Source organism: Carcharodon carcharias, chromosome X (assembly GCF_017639515.1).
Source record: "Carcharodon carcharias isolate sCarCar2 chromosome X, sCarCar2.pri, whole genome shotgun sequence".
Lineage (NCBI taxonomy): Eukaryota > Metazoa > Chordata > Chondrichthyes > Lamniformes > Lamnidae > Carcharodon > Carcharodon carcharias.
The window spans coordinates 13748350-13765159 of NC_054507.1; the positions used below are offsets into that span (position 1 = coordinate 13748350).

Consider the following 16810-nt stretch of genomic DNA (forward strand, 5'->3'; position numbering starts at 1 on the left):
CACAAAGTGCTACCGCTATACGCCCAATGTACTCGCGGAAAGACTCCAGTCAATCTCCCACAAGGGTCAGTTGGTAAAATCAACCGACCAACAAAATAAAGAGAGGGGCCTGCACTTGTGGAGCGCCACTTATGCCCTTGGGGCACCCCGTAGTACTTCGGAAGTCAAGCCACTGTTGTAATGTCAGGAAACGCAGTGGCCAATTTTCACACAGCAAGATCCCACAGCCTTAAAGGAGATAAATCTGTTTATTTTTGGTGGCCACTGGTTGAGCGATGAATGTTGCCCAGGACACTGCGGTGAACTCCCTTGCTCTTTCATGCATAGTGCCACGGGATCTTTGACAGCCACCTGCATAGGCACATGGGGTGCCAGCTTAACACCTCATCCAAAAGACATCACCTCCAATCAGGCACTTAACTGGGCAGCAAGTGGGCCCTCCCTGGTATCAAGGACCCCGGGGAGCAGAGGTTTCCGCCAATTAGAGGCCAGCATTAAATTTCGCCCCTGGAGTGGGACTTGAACCCACGATCTTCTGACTCAGAGGTGAGAGTGCTGCCAACTGAAACCAAGAGGTGGGGGCGGGGGTGGCGGGGCGCGGTGGGTGCTATCACTAAATCCCACAGCCATGCAGACTGCAATTGAAGACCCATACACCCAGAGCAGCAGGGTTCTCTGAGGCCCGCAGGCTAAGGATGGGATCTGGGCCCTGTCTTGTGAGTGCCCTCGCTCAGCCGTGAGATGAAATTCAGCCCATGGGGGCAAAACACAAATACTTCTCCAAGTCCGATGCCCACCGGCAATCACCTAGCGAGTGGCTATGAAGCATAGCAGAAGCCCAGGAGTGGACCGACTGCCTGCCTTCCAATGCAGAGGAAGCAGATTGTGGGTAGATTACCATAGGACGTGAGGTGAATAAGTCAAAAAATGACTACTGTACTTTGGATTATATATCATCTCTTATCGTAGTTCTCTGTTTTTCCCTCACCCCTGCACCACCCCCTATCCCACACCCCCAAACCATACTCCCACAAGGTTGCTGCACTTAAGAGGGAGAGGAATGTAGCCCTTTGGAATCAGGAACTGACGACAGCAATTCCCACCAGAGGCGCAACTAACCGGAAAGACCTGGCAGCAGTGAGCAGCCGGGGCCTGCCTATGTCTCCAAAGCGATTAGCCATGACAACCAGGCAAGTAAAACCTGCACAGTATAAACTCCTGTTCCCACTGTTGAGGAGATGTTGATAGCAGGCTCTTTGTAGATCGGCTGAGTGGCCTTTCTCAGAGAGGGGGAGCCTGAGAGGAGAATTGATAGAGGTGTTCAAAATCATGAGGGATCTGGACAGAGTAGATAGGGGGGAAACTGTTCCCACTGGGAGAAGGATCGAGAATGAGAGGGCACTGATTTAAGGTGTTTGGCAAAAGAAGCAAAGGCGACACGAGGAAAAACTCCTTCACACAACAAGTGGTTAAGATCAGGAGCCTGAGAGTGTGGTGGAGGCAGATTCAATCGAGGCTTTCAAGAGGGAATTGGATTTCTATCTGGAAAGGAAGAATGTGCAGAGCTACGGGGAGAAAGCAAGGGGGAGTGCCACTCGCTAAATTGCTCCTATGGAGAGTCAGTGCATTCATGATGGGCCGAATGGCCTCCTTCAGTGCTGTGACAATCCTTGTGATTTCTGTCTATCTGATCAGCCTGAGGCAGAGAATGCCAGCATGATGCGTGAGGTAAATGAGAGTCAGAATTTAAAGGGGCAAGCAAATTGAGGGGGGAGCACCTTGAAGATAAATTGCTGCCCCTTAACCCTGTAAGTTATCTGGAACCTGGCTTCTAATTCTAAACTTAGGGCTGCAGTTCCCTAAATGAATTATTACAGATGAATGGCACGTTGACAATCAATGAAGTAAAATCGGTGAAACATTGAAATCAAAGAGCAGTGATCCTCAGAGAAGACCCCCATGCCAAACTTGCTGCTCCGTCAAACCCAAAGCCTGTCCAGTGCCTCAGGACCTTTATTGTGTTGGGCCTCGGTGCTCTCTCCTCTCTCCTTTCTCCCTCTCCAGGAAAATGTTGAGCAAGTCTTTCTAGGTGGGGCGATGCATAGCTAGCTAAGAACTGGATTGAAATGGCCTTAAGTTGATTTCAAATCAGTCTCATACAGCCAACCCAGAGAGAAGATCTCCATAATAAAAGCAAAACACCGCGGACGCTGGAATTCTGAAACAAAGACAGAAAATGCTAGGAAAACTCAGCAGCTCTGACAGCATCCGTGGAGAGAGAAACAGAGTTGATGTTTCGAGTCCGTGTGACTCTTCTTCAAGTCAGACTCTTCTTCAAGAAGAGTCATACGGACTTGAAACGTTAACTCTGTTTCTCTCTCCACAGATGCTGCCCAAGCTGCTGAGTTTTTCCAGCTTTTTGTGTTTGAAGATCCCTGGATTTCAAACCAATCGATGGCAGGTGTGTAACCCATTGCTCCACACGGTCCAGTTAACCAGCTATCCAGTCAAAATTCATCTGTGCACATGTTTAATGCATTTATTGGAAATCTCCCATCAAATTTCTGTCTGGGCCATTTTAAGCCATTTGACAGCCCATAAGGCTTGAAAAAGATGCATTAATATGTGTGGCCAAAAAATAGCACCAGGCAAGTTCCAACAAGACCCTTCTGGTTAACACAAGATGGCTGAGTTCCTTTAAAGAAACCAAAATGAGAATTAAAGTTACCCTGGAGAACAAGGAGGGGACCAGCTTGCATCAGTTGAACAAATAAAAATGACTGCGGCTGGACTTGTGCTCGTTGGATACCACGATGAGTGCCACCAGTCCAAAAGTCCCCCGTTCTAGTTGCCTTATTCCATCAGTTCCCCTTTACCATTTCTGGTGCATTAGAAAGTGGAGGTTGAGAATGGAGAAGGGCGAAGAGGGGGTACTCTTTATAGAAATGGATAGTGGCTGCGAGGCAGATTCTTTCTCGGCCTAGTCTTGGCCTGTCTGCTGAAAGCTATGCAGCGATTGCCAATTGTTGTGATCTTGAATGTTTGAATTGTGTTATTCCCCCTTCCACAAGGTTCAAGGAATGTAAATATTACTCTGTCAGCTTCCTGGCTATAAACTACCACGTCCTTTGTCCTGAAACTAGTCTCTGCATTGTCACGGAAACCCACTCCGTTACTTTGTGCTCAAAGCGAAGACTGTTTGCTCCAGGGCTTTAATGAAGAAATGAAAGACTCACAATGTCTAGACCATAGGACATAGCCAGCGACAGTGAGTGATGTTGCTGTGGCGCCTTCAGGGAGCTCAACTGTCATCTGGATTTGAAGCCTTTGTTTTCTAATTTCCTACTCGGAGGGAAAAAAAACAAGTTCAAAAGCAGGTTCGCCATCAAGTCACCTTTTTATTTAAGAATTAGGATTGCATTCACTGCCCTCTTATTTCATGCCGAGTATTCCTTCCAAAAACAACTTTTTGGCAGTACAAGAGAGAGAGAGTGTTGGGTGTACACTCAATAGACGGTATGCTGCCTCTCCAATCTGTGCGGAAAAAACAACCTACACAAGGGCATGAGGTGCCCGTTATTTTCTTGTTGTGTCTCAGCCTTGACGAATTTGAATCGCAGGAACAGAAGGAGGGCATTTGGCCCCTCAAACCTGTCCTGTTGTTCAATTCGGCCATGGGCAGTCTGTATCTGAACCTGTCTTGGTTCTCTAACCCCTCATCTACATGCCCAGAAAAAAAATCTTTCGGTTTTGGCAGACGAAGATAGAGATGGGGAGGATTTTTAGCCCCCGATAAGGCCGGGCGCAGAGCTGGGCGGAGGTAAAAGTTCTTGCCACCTGCCAGCATGCCAGTTTCCTGGCACCATCCTACATCTGAGCCACTGTGCCAGGGGATGGAAGGACAAACCATCAGGAATTGGCGGGTAGCCTCAGAAGATTCCCTGAAAGCCTATATTTAGAGTCCATTGTCGGAGCAGGAATTTTCCAGACGACCTCCGGATCTCTGGAGGCATCAGGAGACAATGTAGTTGCCTGGTGAGTCAGCCTCCTGGCAACAGATCGGGGTGTGGCAGCACTCCAGGCAGGCTTTGAGGCCCTCCCTGCCCGCCAGGCTTCAGCTGCAGCCACAGGCCGTTCTGTGGAGGGGCCTGACTGCTAAGGGCTTTCTTTATTTTAATAAAGTTGGAGAGGGGACGCCTCCATCTTGAGGGGCAACCTCTCTCCGTTACCTGAAGACAGGCTGCTGCTGCTGCTTCCTCAGTGTTGGAAGGCCCTCCCAGCTTCGAGAGCCCTCCGTCCTTAACTGGACAGTAAGCCTGCCCTCTGGTGACTAACTAGCCAATTCAGGGGAATATCACAGGCGGGTGGCTCTTTGCCCCACAGTGTGGGGTCATGACCCCCATTTGATTTTGACACCGGGTTACCAAAGCTCACGGGAACCTATACTGTTGCATTCAATGTAATGTAAATCCAGCTCTGAAGGAGCCTTGGTGAGTTTCTGCAGTGCATCTTGTAGATGGTACACACTGCTGCTACTGTGCATCAGTAATGGAGGGAGTGAATGTTTGTGGATGTGGTGCCAATCAAGTGGGCTGCTTTGTCCAGGATGGTGTTGAGCTTCTTGAGTGTTATGGGAGCTGCACTCATCCAGGCAAATGGAGAATATTCCATCACACTCCTAACTTGTGCCTTGTAGATGGTAGACAGGCTTTCAAGAGTCAGGAGGAGATTTACTCTCCTCAGAATTCCCAACCTCTGACCTGCACAATATTTGTGTGGCTAGTCCAGTTCAGTTTCTGGTCAATGATAACCCCAGGATGTTGATAGTGGAGAATTCAGTGATTCTAATCCCGTTGAATGTCAAGGGGCGATGGTTGGATTCTCTCTTGTTGGAGATGGTCATTGCCTGGCACTTGTGTGGCATGAATGTTACTTGCCACTTGTCAGCCCAAGCCTGGATATTGTCCAGGTCTTGCTGCATTTGGACTTGGACTGCTTCAGTATCTGAGGAGTCGCGAATGGTGCTGAACATTGTGCAATCATCAGCGAACATCCCCACTTCTGACCTCATGATGGAAGGAAGGTCATTGATGAAGCAGCTGAAGATGGTGGGGCCAAGGACACTACCCTGAGGAACTTCTGCAGTGATGTCCTGGAGCTGAGATAATTGACCTCCAACAACCACAACCACCTTCCTTTGTGCTAGGTATGACTACAACCAGCGGAGAGTTTCCCCCTGATTCCCATTGACTCCAGTTTTGCTCGGGCTCCTTGATGCCACACTCGGTCAAATGCTGCCTTGATGTCAAGGGCAGTCACTCTCACCTCACCTCTGGAGTTCAGCTCTTTTGTCCATGTTTGAACCAAGGCTGTAATGAGGTTAGGAGCTGAGTGGCCCTGGCAGAACCCAAACTGGGCATCAGTGAGCAGGTTATTGCCAAGCAAGCTCTGCCTGATAGCACTGTTGATGACCCCCTTCCATCGCTTTACTGATGATGGAGAGTAGACTGATGGGGCGGTAATTGGCCGGGTTGGATTTGTCCTGCTTTTTATGTACAGGACATACCTGGGCAATTTTCCACATAGCTGGGTAGATGTCAGTGTTGTCGTTAGTATGAGAATAAAATGTAAATGAGGTAAAAGGGATGTAACCCTCTTTATATTGTTCTCACTAATCAGTGGTAAAGTGAGGTACAGCGATGGCTTCATCCTCTGCAGGAGATGGTGAAACTTCTTTTGGGGGTTGGGGGGGTTGATATGTCTTGGTTATATTTTCCAAAAATATATTTTATTCGTAAAATTTATTAAGGTCCTTTACATAAGAGTTCGAATTTGATGACGTAAAGTGCAGGTTCAGTATGTGGCACTCTGAAGTTATATTTACAATGAACATTCACATTTCGTGTCAATCATTTTCTGGTGCTTTCAGCCCAAGGTGTTTTACGCCCCCCGGTATACTATGATAGGAGGGTCTTAGACGATGGCTTTTCCCATTGTGCCTTTGTGGAGACTGCCCCAAGCTTTAGTGCGTCCCTCAGCACGTAGCCCTGGACCTTGGAATGTGCCAGTCTGCAACACTTGGTCGGGGCCAACTCTTTGCACTGGAAGACCAACAAGTTTCAGGCAGACCAAAGAGCGTCTTTCACCGAGTTGATGATCCTCCAGCTGCAGTTGATGTTTGTCTCGGTGTGTGTCCCTGGAAACAGCCCGTAGAGCACAGAGTCCTGTGTCACAGAACTGTTCGGGATGAACCTCAACAGCAACCACAGCATCTTTCTCCAGATCTCCTTTGCAAAGGCACAATCCACAAGGAGGTGAACAACAGTCTCTTCAACCACTGCAGTCATCTGAAGAGCAGCGTGCGGGGACAATAAGACCCTGGGTGTGCAGGAAGGATCTGACAGGGAGGGCCTTTCTCACCACCAGCCAAGCTACATCTTGATGCTTGTTGGAAAGTTCTGGCGATGAGGCATTCTGCCAAATGACTTTGACAGTCTGCTTGGGGAACAATCCCACAGGATCCACCATCTCTTTACCCGCAGGGCCTCGAGGATGTTAGGTGCCGACCACTGCCTGATGGACTTGTGGTCAAAGGTGTTTCTCTGCATAAATTTTTACACAACGGATAGGTAATATGGCACAGTCCAACTGATTGGGGTGTTCTGTGGCACCATGGCCTGATCCTTTGCAACAGCAGGGACAGGGAGAATCTCGGCGCTTATTGAAAATAGTTAGTCAACATCGGCAAATAAAAGGCTTTCTCACTTCAGACATCTTCTAGTCAACATTCAGCAGCCACACTACAGGCATTACAGCAATGAAATTAGGATTGGTTATGCCTGTTTGGGCATTATGGGTGTTGTTTGGGGACCAAAATGGTATCCGATACCACTTCTGCTGTGAATTTCTTGGAGGCAATCTTGATAAAGGACAAACCAGAAGCGTCTTTACCCAGGTCTGAAATGGGTGCAAGTCAATTTGCATATGCAAATTAGGGCCTATCCCTTGCCCCTGGTCCCTGCTCTAACTTTGATTTTCCATGAGGCAGTCAGCACAGAAGCCAATGCTAATCACCACACAAGTGACAGAAAAGGTAGGTGCTGACCGTAATCACCATCGATAGGTACTTACCATAGTCACTGCTGTTCCCAGTTCCGAGATCTCTGAGCTCGCTCCTAACTCCGACCTCCAACCTCTTCCACCCTGATCTCCTTCTGCCCCGCTCTGCTAGCCCTCCACCCAAGAACACTCGCCAGCCTCGCCAACAGTCAGTCCTCCCGAGACCTGCAATCTTCATGCCCAATCCCCCAACGAGCCCACAATCACGGACGCAGAGGCCCAAGCATCCATTCCTCCTCCAGACCCCTGCGATCCAACCCAGCCGCTTACCTGGAAATTGGAGCATTAAGCCTCCTGCTGCAGCCACATCTACGTTATGATGAGGCCCAAGGCCTGCGGTCCAGGGTTCCCTGGACCTCCCCATCTGAGGGTGAGTTTTTGTGAACACTGTGCAGGTCAGGCACCCAAAGATAGGCATGGCCGAATTTCGAGGTCTACGTGTCCAGTTGCACAATGCGCCTCCACCAACTCAACCCTGACAACATGCCTTAGCTCCCAAGGTGAGGCTGCCAACTCTAGTTGGACATAGTCCTGGAGGTGTCATCACATGACCTCTTGCCCCCAGCACCCCCCACCACACATTCTCCCCTCACTAGTTATCTAATGTGCCCATTCTTGTGATGCTCCACATTCCTGCGCAAACAGACTCTTCATTATCCAACTGGATATTATTTAAACAGCCTTTCCTTCCTGTATTTTTAAACCTAATAAACAAAGGTGTTCAAATCATATTGTTTTAAGAGCACTTTTTTACCTCCTGGGTTGCTCCCGATGGATTAATGGTAGAGATTAATCTGTAATTCCTGGAGACTCCAGAGCAACCCTAGAGCGTTGACAGTCTCAGTGACAAGACCTCCTTACCACATCAGCATGACAATCTCCGTCTTTCACGCAGCCATCCTTCAGCCCTGCCTGATTAAGATTGTGAATTCAGTGTTGCCGAATTAACATCTATTAAGAACAGGGTTGAGGCTTCCCAAACTTATTTCACATGAGATCCTTGACTGGATGTAAACACTAGAAGTGATGGGATGGTCTCCTAGCTCACGAAGCTGTCCAGTGTCCACTGGAACACATTATAAGGCATCTTCTGGAGCTGCAGGAGGTACTGTTGGGCAGCGAGGGTTGGTGCTGGTGTGGGGGAGTTGGCAGAATAGTCAAAGAGGAGGGGAATGAAGAGGTGGATCGGGTGTGGAGGCCTAGAGGGGGGGGCAGGGGAGGTTGGGATGGTAAGGGAAAGAGAGAGATGCTGCCGGGGTTCGTGGAATGGGCGAGCTGGTATGGAGTGGGAGGGCGGGAAGGGCTGTGTTGGAGTGCGGGGGTGGCGCTTGTGCAGGTGTGAAGTGGCATTGGGGGGCTGCTAATGTGTGGATGGGCATCAGCGATGTGCTCGCTCCTCTCCGGGCTTGTCTGGGTGCTGGGCAGGGCTTCCTCACTTTCCTCCTCGGCGATGTCCTCGCTCCTCTTCGGGCTTGTCTGGGTGCTGGGCAGGGCTTCCTCACTCTCCTCCTCGGCGATGTCCTCGCTCCTCTCAGGGCTTGTCTGGGTGCTGGGCAGGGCTTCCTCACTTTCGGGCCTTGCCCTCTGGCTGGTGACCACTGTCAGTGAGAGACGAATGAGCTGCATGAGCTGCCTCCAACATGGAGGCATCCCTGACCCTGAGATCTCTATGACTTGCATGGATCCTTACTGGATGGAGGCTGCAAGACAATCTCTCCACCTCCGATGGACCTGTCCCGCTCTACCACTGCCAGCTAGGCTGCCTGCTCCTCGAAGTCAGTCAGTTCTTTCAGTTGTAGCTGACCTCCTTCCGTCTTCTCCCTCTCTCTCCAATTATGGCTTAACTTCTCCTGCACAAAGAGAGAAGATGGGTTTGAGTGCAATTGGGTTTCATGTATCTTTCTCATGCTTCCAGTCTTACAAAGAACCCAGTGGATTGTGTGCCATGTGATTGACGCACTGTAGGTTGTTCAGAAGGGTTCTCTCCAGAGCAATCAGCCCATGCAGATATAAGGATAAGGCTCAGAGAGGCATGTCATTTGCGGTGCTCGCTGGTGCCCTCAACCCCTCCCAGACAGCTCTCTGTGTGGAAGGGTGAAGGACCCACAGTGGCCTCCCCACCTGCAGAGTAGATGGGCTGCAGTGGGGCCATGAAGCATGATGTTATCACATTGCCACTGAGGCTCATGCCCCCTATCCCATTCACTGAGGTGAGTGTGAGCAGCTGAGGGTTCACTTTCCCTGGTGGAAAAAGTCTTTCATCCTTTCTCGGCAGTTCTCTGCTGGAGGCCCTGGGCTCTGACTGCCCTGGAGACTTGCTCCCATGCAGCGTTCGTATCTCTGCTTGGCCTCCTCCTCCCACCCTGTGGACAGAGCACATTCTTCCTGGCCTCCACTTGGCCGAGCAGGACATCCAGGGAGGCGTTGCTGAATTTGGGCGTCTCTTTTGTCCTCTCTGGGCTGTCTCCTCACTCAGTGCTGTGTAGGTTGCTGTCCAGTTGACTTTTACATATGGCACCTGGATATGACAGCCATCTAGCCTGCCCCATCACAAAAAATGTCGGGAAACCCCTGACTGTATAATTAATGAGGGTGGGCTCGCGCCAATTTCCCAGCAGCCTCTGCAGTGGGAAACACTCCCCGTTCCCGCCCCTGCCATGGGACTTAGTCCCAGAATGGAAAATTCCACCCTGAAAGATCCCACATGGAGAACAGACCTGTTGAAAGTAGTTGAACAACTTGAAAAAAATCGACCTTCCCCGGTATTGATTTACCGATAGGGCAGAGCGTAAATAGGGCAAAGAGAGGTGGACGGTATTGATTCAGTGGACCCTGGTGCCTTCTCTGATCCCATTAAATCCGGTAAGTGATACTTTGCCAATCTTTGCCCTTGTCAATGCAATTCTTTCAACTTTTAGCATTAAGCATTTATATACGATGCATTGAAACAGCACATGCGCAAATCCTTCAAAGCATATTGAATGTTTTTATTGTCCATGACAATGCCATAACCAATCAGTGTTGACCTGCTTGGTTTGAATTTAAACAAATTCCCTCACCACCACCTTCTCAAGGGCAACTAGGGATGGGCAATAAATGCTGGCCCAGCCAGCGAAGCCCCACATCCTGTGAATGAATAAAATAAAAGCTTGGTAGTTAACTGATCCCTGGTGCATTTTCCATAGCAATGCCTCTAACAATCAGAGTCCACTTGTCAATCAATCAGCACTCTCTTCTCTTGCAGTATGAATTGTTGTTCCCTTTACAATTGGTATTCTTGCGCATTTGTCCTGATGAGTACAAAATGAAAAGCTTCGACAGCATGCCTCAGTTAGCTTTATTCACCACAAGTCCAACATCTTCAATGGCTAAAATTCTTCCAAATCAGACTCTGTTTAGTCCGTGTCCGCTATAAATTAAGCAAAATCTTGCCTCTTATTTTCACAGGTGATTCTTTCATATCAGTAGCCTCAGGGTCAACTCAAGGGGACACCAGTGGGATCTCACAAGAAGAGGAGTCAGCTCGCCACCGTGTAGCTTTTGCAGCCAAAGAGTGCTTTGAATACTGAGGCGTGTAGCCTCCATGGAGAACTGATTCTTGGGTATACTCTTAGACAGTTGGAGGATACCTGTTGTATACAGTTATCCCCTTTAAAGCCAGCCAACTGGGAAGGCATCACAGGCCCTGATCCCTAATATTCCCTTCACAATCACAGAGAGCCAATTTAACTCCACCTGCCAAAACTCTAGACGAGCTTGAGGAAGCTTTGCAATGGCACAGAGTAAAAATATGGGGTCACCCATTTAAGACAGAGCTAAGGAGAAATATTTTCTCTCAGAGGGTTGTGAGTCTTTGGAACTCCCTTCCTCAAAAGACAGTGGAAGCAGAGTCATTGAATACTTTCAAGGCAGAGGTAGATAGATTCTTGATAAACAAGGGGGTGAAAGGTTATTGGGGGTCAGTGGGCGGTTACAATCAGATCGGCCATGATCTTGTTGAATGGTGGAGCAGGGTCAAGGGACTAACCGGCCTACTCCTGCGCCTAATTCATATGCTCGTTTGTGTATTCAAGCGCAAACATACGTTCAGAAGCACGCTGCAAAATGGTCTCCAATATCATGGCTATCATTGGCACAGCTGGTTATTTATCTGGTCAATGTGAACCAAAGGAAAGAAAGAGTGAAATACTTGCATTTCTATAGTGCCTTTCACAACCTCAGGGAATCCCAAAGTGCTTCACAACCAATGATGCACTTTTTGAAGTACAGTCACTGTAGGGATGTTGGAAACATTGTGTCCAATTTGCACACAGCAAGCTCCCATGAAAAGAAATGAGATATTTGGTCAGTGAGATTGATTAAGGGATAAATAATGGCCAGGATAGCAGGGAGAACTCCCCTGTTTTTCCTTCAACAGCATCACAGGATCTTTTGCATGACTGGAGAGGGGCAGGTGGGGCTTTGTTTAACAGTTTGTTTGAAAGACAGTACCTCCAACAGTGCAGCACTCCCTCAGTACTGCACTGGGATTTTGTGCTCAAAGGTCTGGAGTGGGGTTTGAACCCATAATCTTCTGACTCAGAGGCAAGTGTGTTACCCACTGGGTCACAACAGTTGATAACATGGCTTTTAAAATGCAAGCTTGAGATCGCCTGGCCCTAATGTTTTAACATACCGCGACGCTGCCCTTAAAGTTGGTGTGTAAATGCAGAGTCGGCTCATCAGCCTGACTCCGCACTGTGCTGGGAGCACGAACGTTAATCCTATCCCATCTCCAGCTTGGAGCCGGATGTTTCAAACCCTGACAGCATATCCCTAACTCGGGCCCTGAATCTCCTTGGAGCTCTTTGCAGGATTGCCAACTCTGGTGAGACGCTGTCCTGAAGACTTCTTCATATGACCTCCAACCATGGTCGACCAGCTTTTTTGCCCCCACCACCATCCCCCATTTCCCGGTACATTTATGACTAATAAGGGAAAGTGTTTTAAAAAGAAGTGAAAAAGAACACCTCTCTTTTTGAACAAGTTTCTCCCAGTTTCCTCGCAGCAGGATGCTGGGTATTCATCGTTAATTCCTGGAGACTCCAGGGTAATTCCTGGAGGGTTGGCAACCCTACCTGACCTACCGCTGTGACTTGGTCAGGGTGAAGGCTCCCATTGACTCACACGAGCGAGGTTGCTGGAGAGGTTACAGCAGAGGAACGGGTAGGGTTGCCAACCCTCCAGGTTCGCCCTGGTGTCTCCAAGAATCAAAGGTGAAGACCCAACCCCACTACTGCAAGGAGATCAGAGGCTTCAAGCTAGGTGCTGATCACGGATCCCCACTCCCAGTGTAAATGCACCCTTAGCGTGTGCATTAAGTAACACCAGTGGTCCCAACATCACAGTGCAATATGATCTGATTCCTGATTATTCTTTTGGAAGCACGTTATCAGGAATCACACAATACCCTGATACATCATATCAGCTTATTTTCAACACTGAAATATTGCACCACGCTTTGATAATGTCAATGACCAGCGGTACATTGCTGCTTCCAAGAGGTGTGGACCCTCCCAGTAATCAAACAATAGGACTGGGAAGCAGCTGGTGATAGCACGCAAAGCCATACCAGAGCACTTCCTGTTATTGCGCTATCTCTTGTCTCTTAATCGCAAAGCATCTGTTTCCTGTTTTAATTCGCAGCCAACCCATCCACCTCTGTAGACGGCTTCACCTGCAGATGTAGCCCACAGATTTGGAGGGGGATTTTAACTCATTCCCAGCCAGGAGATGCCCCTGTCAGTTCACGCTTGGCACATAAAGAGCTGGGGGTGTCTATGCCTGTGCCAAGGGCTTTGGTCCATGTATGAACATGGATGTAAGTGGAGAGAAGTCCTCAGGCAAAAGAAAGCACTTTCACCTTTTGTGTCTTCAGACTGTCTCTGTTAAAGTTGCACAGAGCCCTGGTTAGATCGGATCTGGAGTAACGGTGTTCCATTCTGGGCACTGTGCCTCAGGAGGGCTGGAGCACAGATGCACTCGAATGATATTGGGTCAAAAAGAGTTAAATTATGAGGACAGGTTGCATAGCTGAGGCTTGTATTCCCTTTGAACATAGAACATTATAAATGACTAAAGAGTAGATAGAGGGAAACTATTTCCTCTGGTGGGGGGAGTCCAGAACAAGGGGGCTGAATTAAAATTGGAGCCAAGCCATTCAGGGATGATGTCAGGAAGCACTCCTTCACTCACAGAGGAGTGGAAAATTGATAAGCTTTTTATTAGGTAAGGGTATTAAAGAGGTCTTGTGGTGCAGTGTCCCAAAATCTGGGTTCAAATCCCACTTCAGGACTTGATGGCTGTGGAAGGTGTGTTTATAACGTGGCCTAGGAGGTTGAGTATCAGCCTGTAAATCCTCTCAATGTGCCTGATGACGGGTATTAAAAGCAGGAGAGTGTCCTGGCCAGCCATACTGCAGGAGGCAATAGCAAACCACTGCAGTACTTTGCCAAGCATAATCATGAACTGATCCAATGAAAGTCCATGATCACCAATGCCCTCTGAGGGCATGGTACTTTAAGAAGGAGGAAGGGTATTAATGATCATGGAAGCACAGAGTTTAGTTAAGATGCAAACCAGTCATGGTCTGACAGAACAGGCTTGAGGGGCTGAATGGCCTCCTCATGCTCTTTCCGATACAAAACGTTCTTCAGATCCACTGAGTTATTTTTTGAAGGACAGCCACTGTTGCATGTAGCCAAGCAGAGCAACCAAATTGTGCACAGGGCCTGAGGTAAAATCTCCCGGCCCTCAGGTTTCAATAGTGTGAGGGACAAACCGCCACACATTTTGGACCCACATCGTTGATTCCCACCTCAGATGAAAATCAGGGCAACTGTTCCCAAAATTCAAAGTAAACAGGGAACTGAGGATGCTCCTTCAAAGATGCAAGATCGCCAGCTTCTCTCCCTCTCAAACTAAATACCATTACTCTGCTGAAAACGAGTTAAAATTGCCAGATTTCAGTTTTGGAGATGAAGGAAAAATGGAGAGGGAGCTTTACTCTGTATGTAACCCCGTGCTGTACCTGTCCTGGGAGTGTTTGATGGGGACGGTGTAGAGGGAGCTTTACTCTGTATGTAACCCCGTGCTGTACCTGTCCTGGGAGTGTTTGATGGGGACGGTGTAGAGGGAGCTTTACTCTGTATGTAACCCCGTGCTGTACCTGCCCTGGGAATGTTTGATGGGGACAGTGTAGAGGGAGCTTTACTCTGTATCTAACCCCGTACTGTACCTGTCCTGGGAGTGTTTGATGGGGACAGTGTAGAGGGAATTTTACTCCGTATCTAACCCCGTGCTGTACCTGTCCTGGGAGTGTTTGATGGGGACAGTGTAGAGGGAGCTTTACTCTGTATCTAACCCCGTGCTGTGTTTGCCCTGGGAGTGTTTGATGGGGACAGTGTAGAGGGAGCCTTACTTTGTATCTAACCCCGTGCTGTACCTGTCCTGGGAGTGTTTGATGGGGACAGTGTAGAGAGAGCTTTACTCTGTTCCTAAGCCCGTGCTGTACCTGTCTTGGGAGTGTTTGATGGGGACCGTGTAGAGGGTGCTCTACTCTGTATCTAACCCAACGCTGTACCTGTCCTGGGAGTGTTTAATGGGGACGGTGTAAAGTGAGATTTACTCAGTATGCAACCTAGTGCTATTCCTGTCCTAGGAATGTTTGATGCTGGTAATGGGAACAAGAGTTCAAACAATGTTCCATTTCCCTTCATTAACACCCTTCATTTTGATAAACTCAAATTTGCCCCGAATTCTTTAAAATACATATTCCCTTCTCGATTGTGGCTGTACATGTTCACTTTGTTTTTGATCAGATATGAACCGTCTGCTGTAGAAGGTGTATGAAAGTGGATAACCTTTGACCTATAGTGTAAGGGCATCCACCCAGAATTACTGGGAATCTTTGAGAATTATGTCATGGTTGGGTTCAGACATCTTTATGGGGTAGGTGATGGTGGGGAACAAAGGGAACAATTCTTATTTGATTCTGTTAAAAGTGACTTGTGGCAGCATTCAACAAAAGACATATCTCCTTTTTGTTCCAGGTCTCCAATGGCGATGAAAGCTCTTCTTATCTCTATCCTGCCAGGACTGGTCTGTTCACTACCGCTTGTAGAAGGTAATATGTATAACCGGTCATGCATAACTATTAGTACACCCCAACCTTTAGCTCTCTTTTTTTAGGGCCCCTTGATGCCACACTTGGTCAAATGCGGCCTTGATGTCAAGGTCAGTCACTCTCAACTCACCTCAGGAATTCAGCTCTTTTGTCCATGTTTTGATCAAGGCTGTAATGAGGTCAGGAGCTGAGTGGCCCTGGCAGAACCCAAACTGAGTGCCAATGAGCAGGTTATTGCTGAGTTAGTAATGCTTGATAGCACTGTCAATGACACCTTTCATCATTTTGCTGATGATCAAGAGTAGACTGATAGGACGATAACTGGTCGGGTTGGATTTGTCCTCCTTTCTGTGTACAGGACATACCTGGGCAATTTTCCACATAGCTGGGTAGATACCAGTGTTGTAGCTGTACTGGAACAGCTTGGCTAGGGTCGCAACAAGTTCTGGAGCACAAGTCTTCAGTATTGTTGCTGGAATACTGTCAGAGCCCATAGCCTTTGCAGTATCCAGTGCCTTCAGCCGTTTCTTACATGTGGAGTGAATCAAATTGGCTGAACACTGTCGTCTGTGATGCTGGGAGGAGGCTGAAATGAATCATCCACTGGGCACTTCTGGCTGAAGATGGTTGCAAATGCTTTAGCCTTGTCTTTTGCACTGATATGCTGGGCTCTTCCATCATTGTGGATGAGGATATTTGTGGAGCCTGCTCCTCCAGTAAGTTGTTTAAATGTCCACCACCATTCAGGACTGGATGTGGCAGGGCTGCAGAGCTTAGATCTGATCTGTTGGCTCTGAGATTGCTTAGCTCTGTCTATCACTTGCTGCTTCCAATGGTTAGCATGCAAGTAGTCCCGTGTTGTAGCTTCACCTTATTTTTAGGCATGCCTGGCGCTGCTCCTGGTATGCTCTCCTGCACTCTTCATTAAACCAGGGTTGGTGGGCCATGAAGTTAGAGATTGTGGTTGAATACAATTCTGCTGTTGCTGACAGCCCACAGTGCCTCATGGATGCCCAGTTTTGAGCTGCTAGATCTGTTTGAAATCTATCCAATTCAGCATGGTGGTAGTGCCACACAACACGATGGAGGGTATCCTCACAAGGACAATGCACTGCTCGTTCCTACCAATACTTTCTTACGACCACGTGAGGAGGAGTGAACTGGCCCCCCTCTATTGAGCCTCCTCGGTTGGTCACAATAAAGGTTTTAAAATTTATTTTCCTTGTGGGTGTCTTTTCCAAATCCAGATGTATTTTTTTACTCTCTGCAGTGCGCAATAAGGAGCTAATCAACGAGGTTTTCTTGAGTCAAAGAAAGAGCAAGTTTATTAGTCACTGAAGCCAAGAAAAAATAGTAAAAGATGTGATGTAACACAGACACGCTCACACACACACACACACACACACACTTATCAGAAGTAAGGAAAGTTAGCGTCCAAATAAAAGTTAAAAGAATATAGATTTAGAAGTCCTTTGCTTGCCTTTGAGGTGTAGATTGTTAAACATTGTGGCTGATTGAAGCTATCTG

The 16810-nt window shown here is 48.2% G+C and overlaps 1 protein-coding gene across 6 annotated transcripts in view; it reads left to right on the top strand.

Moving 5' to 3' along the window:
- LOC121273303 (activin receptor type-1-like) overlaps window positions 1–16810 on the top strand; it is a 184148-nt gene that overhangs the window by 125481 nt on the left and 41857 nt on the right. For 3 of the 6 annotated variants that reach the window (XM_041180401.1, XM_041180406.1, XM_041180404.1), the window contains exons 2-3: window positions 970–1190; window positions 15210–15283. In XM_041180401.1, coding sequence (XP_041036335.1) covers window positions 970–1190; window positions 15210–15283 — 295 coding nt within the window. The remainder of the gene's footprint in view (window positions 1–969; window positions 1191–15209; window positions 15284–16810) is intronic. The other 3 variants (XM_041180402.1, XM_041180403.1, XM_041180405.1) reach the window with 2 other exon arrangements.